The 9,574-nt window shown below is 52.1% G+C and overlaps 1 protein-coding gene across 3 annotated transcripts; it reads left to right on the top strand.

Moving 5' to 3' along the window:
- The first annotated feature begins 265 nt into the window (after positions 1–265).
- On the top strand, positions 266–9,503 carry Ddx39a (DExD-box helicase 39A). Of its 3 annotated transcripts, none has more exons than XM_028862836.2 (10): positions 266–420; positions 5,746–5,957; positions 6,125–6,252; positions 6,910–7,002; positions 7,322–7,505; positions 8,154–8,272; positions 8,591–8,722; positions 8,803–8,912; positions 8,987–9,131; positions 9,237–9,503. In XM_028862836.2, the coding sequence occupies exons 2-10, from the start codon at positions 5,750–5,752 to the stop codon at positions 9,399–9,401; spliced, it is 1,284 nt and encodes a 427-aa protein (XP_028718669.1). In that variant the 5' UTR covers positions 266–420; positions 5,746–5,749; the 3' UTR covers positions 9,402–9,503. The 3 variants fall into 3 exon arrangements, with proteins under 3 accessions (XP_028718669.1, XP_028718668.1, XP_028718670.1); XM_028862835.2 differs by lacking the exon at positions 266–420 and adding an exon at positions 600–1,042; XM_028862837.2 differs by lacking the exons at positions 266–420; positions 5,746–5,957; positions 6,125–6,252; positions 6,910–7,002 and adding an exon at positions 7,873–7,933 and having other exon boundaries at positions 7,373–7,505.
- Positions 9,504–9,574: the final 71 nt, after the last annotated feature.

A 9,574-nucleotide genomic window follows, 5' to 3' on the forward strand; every position in this document is an offset into this window, starting at 1 on the left:
TTTTACGATAGCCAGGAAACTACACTTTCAAAAGGGTGGGGCACAAGCATGGGCAACTAACAGGCGGTTGCCAGCACTAAATATGGCAGCATCCACGCAGGCCTAAGCTCACCTCACGTGACGGGGCGGGACCAACGCTTAGCTCGTCCCCCCCACTCGGACACGCCTACTCTTTGATTGCCCAATGAACCTCAGGCTCCAGGCACGCCCCCTTTCGCCCCTTTCACCAATAGCCGCCCGACAGCGTCCTTATAATCCAATCACCACTTCCTCCTCCGTTGAGTGATTAGTCAACGGCCCAGTGAGCAAGATCCAGAGTCGGGGTCCAGGCAGGAAGCGTTGCTGCTCGCGTCCAGGGGCTCGACGTACAACCAGACGGGCGGCTTTCCTCGCAGCTCGCGGCGGCGAACCGGGCGGCGGGTAAGTGGTGGTCCCCGAGCTCGGGGCTGCGGTGCGGGGCTGTGAGTTGGCTGAGGGGACGCCGCGGTGCAGCGGCGGGAGCGGGCGCGAGGCGGCAGGGCGGTTAGGCACCCACCTCGAGCTGGCCGTTGGGCTCCCGTGCGCATGCGCCAGGGGCGGGCCAGCCGTTAGTGCGTCGGCTTCCGGGAGCGATGTCATGGCGGCGCTCCGAGGCCGGCCCGTTTATCGGGGCGGAGGGCTGCTTCACGCTGGGGTTGGGGGCGCGGCAGGATGACCCAGGCTTCCTCCGGGCAGACTTGCCGAGTCTGCAGGCACCTGCCTCCCGTCCTGCTCTGCCGATCTCCAGGAGAGTCTCCGAAGGCCGGTCATTCACCTGGTGTCGCTTTCCGGGCGTGAGCCGGCTCAGCCCGGTTGCCTCTCGTTTTCCCGGGGCCTGATTGGAATTTTAGGTTTGGGACAGCCACTCCCCGGGTTCACTTGTTTAATTCTCCGTAACCTGATGGAACCGAGGCCTGACGCATTTAGGGGTATCCGCTCCGAGTAGTTCTTTCTGGAACGTTTGGTGTGTCCCATCTCGTTGTCTGAGACAGGATCTCTGACTGGAATTCGCTATGAAGATCAGGTCAGCCCCGAACTCACTGCAATGCGCTTGCATCTGTCTGCGGAGCGCTTCACATTTATCCCCTAACTAGCACAAACTTTTTAGCCATATTGCCTAAAAACAGTACACGTGTGAGGGGCCATAAGCTAGATTCTTGTGAAGTCGAGGCCGTCCTTGAACTTTTAATTTGCGTGTATGTGTGTGAATGAATTATCTGTGTGCAGGTGCTCATGGAGGCCAGAAGAGGGAGTCAAACCTCCAGTACGTGGAGTTGGAAGGTGGTTGGGAACTGAGGAACCTAATTCAGGTCGTCTGAAAGCATCAAGCGTTTTAACTGCTTTGCCATCTCCCCTGGCCAGTCTTGAATGTCTGAGGGTTTTTTTTGTTGTTGAGCCAGGATCTCACTATGTGGCCCTGGCAGGCCTGGAACCCATAGAGATCTGCCTGCCCCAGCCTCAGGCAATTTTAAAGTTCATTTTAATATACACTCAGCATTTGGGAGGTTGAGATAGGAGGATCACCAATTCCATAGCAAGTCTGAGGGGCTGGCTGCATGAGATCTTTTCTCAAATAAAAATAGGTACAGCCGGGCGGTGGTGGCGCACACCTTTAATCCCAGCACTCAGGAGACAGAGGCAGGCAGATCTCTTGAGTTCGAAGCCAGCCTGGTCTACAAAGCGAGTTCCAGGACAGGCTCCAAAGCTACACAGAGAAACCCTGTCTTGAAAACAACAACAACAACAAAATACAGATACACCATCTTGGCCATTCATGTGTTTGAGCCCAGAGATGTCTGGTCTTTCCACACCCAAGGTGTTTGGTGTCTGATCTTCTTTCTCTCCCCTACTCAGTATCCCACCCCAGATGGTTCTCTTTCCCTGACTGATTTTCCTGCTGTTGGTCTTATCCTCCACTCCATCTTGAGCAAATTCTTTTTGGTTCTTCAAGACAGGGTTTCTCTGTGTTCTGGAACTCGGTTCTGTAGACCAGGCTGACCTCAAACTCACAGAGACCTGCCTGCTTCTGCCTCCGAGTGCTGGGATTAAAGGGATCGCCATCACCTAGCCTTGAGCGAATTCTTATTGAGTCACTCAACCCCAAGCCTAGTTAGTAATTCTCCATTGTTTAGCATGTTACACGTGCCCTGGGCCTGCCTCGCCCTTCTCTCCTAGATGTCTCTGCTTTAGCCCCATGTAGACCTTTGCCAGGGTCTGGTGCTTTAGTAACTGATAACTTTTTAAAAGCATTTTTATTTTGTGTATATTATGGGTTTGTGTATGTGTCAGAGGACAACCCATCAGTTCTCTCCACTCTGTGGATTCTGGGGAATCGTACCCTTACCTCCTGGGTAGTAATCTTTCTTGAGGGGCAGATGAACCTGTCCCTTTGCTGCAGTGGAAACTCTCCTGGTGTCAGTGTGCAGCCATAAGACCCCAGGTGTAGGTCCATTCATTACCACTGCTGCTGACCCAGGTCCTCTTCTAGACATAAGCAGGCTGGCAAGAAGAGTGCTTTTGTTTGTTTGTTGAGACAGGGTTTCTCTGTGTAGCCCAGGCTGTCCTGGAACTCACAGAGATCCACCTGCCTCTGCCTCCCGTGCTGGAATCAAAGGTGTGGGCCACCTCCACACTTAGCTGAGAAGAGTGCTTTTTTTAAGTTGATGCTAAAAGGAAGTACACTTCTGGAGAATAAGACCCAACTACATGTGTGTTGGAGAGGGAGGTCATGACCCATGCGCAGTCAGCAACTGCGGTGATGGTAAGGCATGTGGGGGGTTTGTTGTTGTTACAATGGGGTCTCACGCTCTGGCCCTGGCTGTGTGGACCAGGCTGCTTCTGTCCTGAGTGCTAGGATTAAGGATGTGGGCCACCACCTGACATTTGAAAATAGTTGATTTGATGGTGGTGGTGGTGGCCCACAACTTTAATCCCAGCACTTGGGGGTTGGGGGAGGAGGACCTTTGTGAGTTTATAGAGCAAGTTAGTTCCAGGACAGGCAGGGCTACACAAAGAAATTCTGTCTCAAAAATAAGTAAATAAAACTTTATGAGTGACTATTTTGCCTGCATGTATGTATGTGTACCACATGGGTTGCCTGGTGCCCAGAAGCCAAAAGGCTTGGATCCCAGGAAATCGTTACACATAGTTGTGAATCACCATGTATAGGTACTAGGTGACAACTGCCGGGCCATTTCTCCAGGCCTGAACCCAGCCTGTTTTAAACAGTACGGTGACAAGCCAGAAGTGATTTATTTAGCTGGAGTGGGCTCCTTCTGCCTGCGGTGGGGTTGTGTACAGGATAGAAGTCATGGACAGAAGGCTGTGGCATCATTCAGACCAAAACTTAGCCAAATGACACCATGTGACACGCTCACACGCAGGGACACTGTTTGGCCATAAAAAGTATAAAAAGGAGTGACCCACCTCTAAAACTAAAAAAAGAAAAAAGAAAAGGAATGAATCATTGGTTCATGTTGTATTGTGGCTGAGTGTTAGAATGTAAAAGGCCACATGATGCTGTCTGAACCTATTTATAGAAAATGCCCAGAAAAGGCCAGTTCATCTGCAGAGATGAGAAGCAGATGGATGGTTCTGGGAGTTGGGTGGTGGCTAACGGGTACAGAGGTAGTCTTACTTTGTGGTTTAGGGGATGGAGTCCAGGGTTTCTCACATGCCAGGCATCTAACTGTGAGCCACACCCCCAGGCCCAGAGGCTTTTTTTCCCCTGTGTTTTGCCTGATTGCATTTATATTCACTGAGTGCATGCTTTATGCCTGTGGAGGTCAGAAGAGGACATTGGTCTCCTGAACTGGAGTTGTGGTTGTGAAGCGTGTGGGTGCTGATAATTGAACCCCATTCCTCTCTCCCAAAGAGCATGTGCTCTTAACCACTGAGCCATCTCTCCAGCCTATCCAGAAGGTTTTCTCTTTTACAGGTGGTGAAGTATGTTAGAGTTGATTGTGCTGATGTCAGCATGTTTGTTGATTCCTGAATTGTGTACTTTGGTGAATTGTATAGCATATGACTTTCCATAAAGCTGTTCCAATTTTAAAGAAACAAAAAAAGGCCACTTGGGGCCAGCACAGTAGCCTATGTGAGAAGTGGCTAGGTAGACCTGACTGGATTTGGTGAGTGAGATTTGCTGGTCGGTCAGGACTGTCTCTGAGAATGGAGATCGGGGATACAGATGCGGGCCTTGAGCAGAAACAAAAAGCTTTGCTTTAGGCCTCTTGAATTAAACTTCTAAGGATATGGGAAGGCAGCTGGTAATTGGTCTGGAGTGGAAAAAGCATATGTCTGGAGACAAAGTTGGGGGACCTTGGCATAGAAATGACTGAATTTGGATAAAGTCATAAGAGGGCCAGAAGTGAGTCCTAATATGTTAGCATCTGACCTCAGGAACTGTTTCAGCAGGCCAGGGAGTACAAAAGACAAGCCTTGTACTTGGTGTTTGAGGGATTAATGAAGTGAGGGGGAGCTTGTCCCCTGTGAATTCCATTTAGCATCTCAGCTGGCTGGCGTTCTTGCTTGCCTGGCCCAATGGGAACCCTCTTCATAAAAGCACTTAACGATTCCCCTGGGTAGACCACAAACAGCAGGGGAGGCTGGCCAGGGCAGGGCGGATGCTGCTCGCTCTCTTGCCCACTGTTCCTTTCTCAGCACCAAGGCAGCCACAACTGAACGTCCTAGGTTTTGCTTCATGCAGGTGATGGGAGGTCCTTGGGGAGGGTGGTCTGAGGAGCCTTCTTAGTGCTCAAAAAAAACCTTGAATGTCAGGGAGGGCACATTAACCAGGCAAGATGGTGTCTGCCTGTAATCCAAACACTTGTGAGGCAAAGGCGGGAGAATCACAGGCAGGTTCTGGACTGGCCTATGTATTAAGGTCTTTTTTTAAAAAAAGATTTTATTTATTATGTATACAGCGTTTGTCTGCATGTATGACTGCACACCAGAAGAGGGCATCAGATCTCATTATAGATTGCTGTGATCCACCATGTGGTTGCCGGAAATGAAACTCAGGACCTCTGGAAAATCAACTGGTGCCCTTAACCTATGAGCCATCTCTCCAGCCCTATTCAAGTCTTTTTAAAACAAACAAAAGCCCTCACAAAGATTGGGGATTTTCCTCAATTGATGGAATGCTTGTCAAGGATACACACACCCCAACACTGTATTAAAAACAAAGAAAATTTTAGGTGGTACACACCTGTAATCCCAACACTTGGGAGGCAGAGGCAGGCAGATCTCTGACTTTAAGGTCAGACTAGTTTACATAGCAAGTCTCAGGCAGACAGGGTGATAGAGATCCTGTTTCAAAAAACAAAACAAAACAAATGTGTGTGCAGAGACTTAGGAACAGGTCATCTTTGGGGTGGATCTGGTCAGGGGAAGTAAGGAGGCCAGGCCAGGAAGTGTGATTGCTGTCACTCTCTTTTCTGTGGTGTTGGGGAGAGAACCTGCTAGGTAAGTGTTCTAGCCCCGAGCTTCGTCCCCAGCTGTAATATGGGATTGGTGTTTCACTGAAGACCTTAGGATGCTTGGGGGGGGGGGGGATGGGAGAGTGTGGTGTGTGCGGAGGAGAAGTTGCTGAGAGGACAGTGATGAGGGACAGTAGGCTGGAGTGGGAGGGGTTCTGCAGGTGCACCACTGAGCTAGCTCTGCCTGCTTACAGGGTTTGCCCCTGCCAGCCCCTTCCTGACCTGCCTTCCTGTCTTCTGTTCCCAGTGCCATGGCAGAACAGGATGTGGAAAATGAGCTTTTGGATTATGATGAAGATGAAGAGCCCCAAGCACCCCAGGAGAGCACTCCAGCTCCCCAGAAGAAAGATGTCAAAGGATCTTATGTCTCCATTCACAGTTCTGGTTTCCGGGACTTTCTGCTGAAGCCGGAGCTCCTGAGAGCCATAGTTGACTGTGGTTTTGAGCATCCTTCAGAGGGTATGCTACCCTGGTGTCACCGCCGTCCATACCCGCCCCATGAGTCAGTTATATCAACAGCCCCTGTGCAGGATGGCTGGAACCTGACCCTACCTGCCTCCTCTGGCAGAGGAGTGTGCAGGGAGGCAGCATCCAGTCTCTTACTCATATACCTTTTTCTTCCTCAGTCCAGCATGAGTGTATTCCCCAGGCCATTTTGGGTATGGATGTCCTATGCCAGGCCAAGTCTGGGATGGGCAAGACAGCTGTGTTTGTGCTGGCCACCCTGCAGCAGATCGAGCCCATCAATGGCCAGGTAGATGTGGGTTCCTTCTGGGCTGGGGTCCCATGTGGCAGTGCAGCCTTGGATATCATGAAACTGCTTCCATAGTCTCTTTGTGGGCTTTAAGCTGGGAATTGAAACTATACTTACTGCTGATTTGTTACACAGGTGTTCTAACACCACTGTTATAGATCAATTCTAGGGTCTTAAGAGTTATGCTTGAGTCCAGCTAGGAAGCTGAGGCAGGATTGAGAGTTCCAGGCCATAGGAAGACCCTGTTTATAAAAAAAAAAAAAAAAAAATCATATTGTGGTGGACTGGAGTGTGGCTCTGTGGTGGAGCTCTTGAGTGGCGTGTGTGAGGCTTTGGTCTGTCTCCTTGGGTGGGTGGGTGCTTGTCTTTTCAGGGCATGGCCCAAGCGTGAGGGCTATGCTGTGAGTGGGAGAGAAGACATGGCAGCCTGGGGTAACCCTTTTGTTTAGGGTCTTTGCTGCCATTCTCTGTTCCTAGCCTCTGGAGACACCAGCTTTAGTAGCTAGCCGTGAGAGTTTGAGGAGAATAGGTTTAAGGAGAAGGTGGAGATGTTTGGACCTTCAAGTGGCTTGCGTGGAAGGAACTGTAGTATTAGGTACACTGTGTGTTGGGGTGTGTGGATTTGGGTAAAGAAGATGTTTCTTGCCTACTCTACAGGTATCAGTACTGGTCATGTGCCACACAAGGGAGCTGGCCTTCCAGATCAGCAAGGAGTATGAGCGCTTCTCTAAGTACATGCCCAGTGTCAAGGTAAGCCTCCTCAGGTGCTATGTTAGGCCATGCTGGCCTCAGCTCCAGCCCAAGCAGCATTTATCAAGCTTGAGGTTAGTGGTACTTAGTTTCTTAAAAAAGCCTGATGAATTATGCCCAGTCTCCACAGGCTTGTGCTGGTCCCAGGTGCCTCTCTTCATCAGAGCTAGCCTCTCAGGCTTGCCTCTGCTCTCAAGGCTTGCCTGGGTTCTAAGGGAGGGGGGCTGGTGTTCCAGATGCCCCCAGGATGGGTAGAGCCTGTGCCGATAAGATCACTGCTCCCAGACAGATAGAAACAGTTTGCTTTCTGTCCCCATAGGTATCTGTGTTCTTTGGGGGCCTCTCCATTAAGAAGGATGAAGATGTGTTGAAGAAGAACTGTCCCCACGTTGTGGTGGGGACACCAGGCCGGATCCTGGCACTCGTACGGAGCAGGAGCCTCAACCTGAGGAATGTGAAGCACTTTGTGCTAGATGAATGTGACAAGATGCTGGAACAGCTGGGTGAGCATCCCACTGGCCTGCCTAGCCGTTCCCCACTCAGTCACAGCAGTTTTGTAGGGGCCTGATGTAGGGGGCAGGCAGTGGCTCTCATAGTGGGTCACATGGGTGGCCAGAACTTGGGGCTCCCGGGAGAAGTCTAAGGGAGAGTTCCAATGTTGACAGAGTATGTGCTGCTGCTGAGGCCAAGTTGAGTGGGACCATAGGCCCCATGAGCTGCCATCACTTAGGACATGTAGGCACACCCAGGGGATATCTAGAGGAGTAGGGTGGCTTCTGCCACCCACCTACCCGGGGCTAGGAGAGATGGGCATGTGTCCTGGGAAGGAAGCAGCTGCAGCTCTCACGCCAGCGGCTGTCTCTGCCTCAGGCTCCCTTTCCCGAAGCATGGCTCAAGGCGCACTGGCAGGGCCGCTCCATGCTGGCAGCGAGTAAGTGGACCGCGGCTCCTCCCATGCCTGCGCTCCTGCACGCCCGCCCGCCCATCCGAGCCCAGCCCATCAGGCAGCGGGGACATCCCTGGGCCCACTCCACTGTGGCCATGGTGCCAGTGTTCTCTGTCCCAGGTTGGGGAGGGCTGGCTCCTCTCTGGTATGGGTCTGCTCAGTTAGACAAGACACTCAGGCTTGCTGTGTGTTGGATCCCATCCAGACATGCGCCGGGACGTGCAAGAAATCTTTCGCCTAACACCCCATGAGAAGCAATGCATGATGTTCAGTGCCACTCTGAGCAAGGAGATCCGGCCCGTCTGCAGGAAGTTCATGCAGGATGTGAGTAGGGTGATGCCCCAGCTGGCCGCCTGCCCACCGTGGCCAGCACCTCAGCACAGCAGCTTTGGTCCATGGCCTGGAGGATACTGGGAGGCCGGCGCAGTCTCCTTACTTCCCCTGGCTTGTCAAACTGGGAGCTGAGTGTGGTCCACACCTGAGCCAGAGCAGAGCTTACGTCCGGCTATTGGGAGAGAATGGTTTACTGAGGTTGGGTGCAACAGGCCCTCTGGGAATCGTCACTGCAGAGGAGCCGCTCCCTGGAAGACACCCAGAAGTGAGCCCTGCTCGCCCCCCCTTCCTGCTTCCCTTCCCACACAGCCCATGGAGGTGTTTGTGGACGACGAGACAAAGCTCACTCTACACGGGCTGCAGCAGTACTACGTCAAGCTCAAGGACAGTGAGAAGAACCGGAAGCTCTTCGACCTCCTTGATGTCCTCGAGTTTAACCAGGTGACACTTGCACTTGCCCACACCAAGATCTGGGCCTGTGGGTGATTCTCAGTGGCCTAACTAGCATTCTCCTCCTTCAGGTGGTGATCTTTGTCAAGTCTGTGCAGCGGTGCATGGCCCTGGCCCAACTCCTGGTGGAACAGAACTTCCCAGCCATTGCTATTCACCGAGGCATGCCCCAGGAGGAGCGGTGAGTGCATGATGTCCACCGTGGCCAAGGGTGCCCTGGGACCTGTGTTTGATGCCTGTGTTTGTCTCCCTCAGCCTGTCCCGCTACCAGCAGTTCAAGGACTTCCAGCGGCGCATCCTGGTGGCTACCAACCTGTTTGGCAGAGGGATGGACATTGAGCGAGTCAACATCGTCTTCAACTATGACATGCCAGAGGACTCAGATACCTACCTTCACCGAGTGAGTGCCCCTCCCAGGGTGGGTGGATCAGAACCACACCCTTCCTCAGATCCTGAGAGGTGCCTGTCTCCTGACACCCCACCCCCCACCCCCGTCTTCCTGCAGGTGGCTCGTGCTGGTCGCTTTGGTACCAAAGGCCTGGCAGTCACTTTTGTATCTGACGAGAACGATGCCAAAGTCCTCAATGACGTCCAGGACCGGTTTGAGGTGAATGTGGCCGAGCTTCCCGAAGAAATCGACATCTCCACATACATTGAACAGAGCCGATAACCATCATGTGTGTGTAGCCAATCCTCTTCCTATGTGACACATGGGTGTATCTTTTTATTGTTTCAAAGCTGTAGCTGTGTAAGAATAAACTTTTATTGTGGATGCCTGGCTCCAGACCCTTCTTTCTTCTCTTGGTCAGTATTTCATGGACTCAGAGGTCAAGCACCAATAAG

This window comes from Peromyscus leucopus, chromosome 5 (assembly GCF_004664715.2).
Source record: "Peromyscus leucopus breed LL Stock chromosome 5, UCI_PerLeu_2.1, whole genome shotgun sequence".
NCBI lineage: Eukaryota > Metazoa > Chordata > Mammalia > Rodentia > Cricetidae > Peromyscus > Peromyscus leucopus.

What these genes read in the sequence shown, in the direction of transcription:
- Ddx39a (XM_028862835.2), top strand. An exon ending in CAAGATGCTGGAACAGCTGG is followed by an intron (nt 7,506 to 8,153) that starts GTGAGCATCCCA and finishes GATCCCATCCAG; the next exon opens with ACATGCGCCGGGACGTGCAA. An exon ending in GGCATGCCCCAGGAGGAGCG is followed by an intron (nt 8,913 to 8,986) that starts GTGAGTGCATGA and finishes TGTCTCCCTCAG; the next exon opens with CCTGTCCCGCTACCAGCAGT.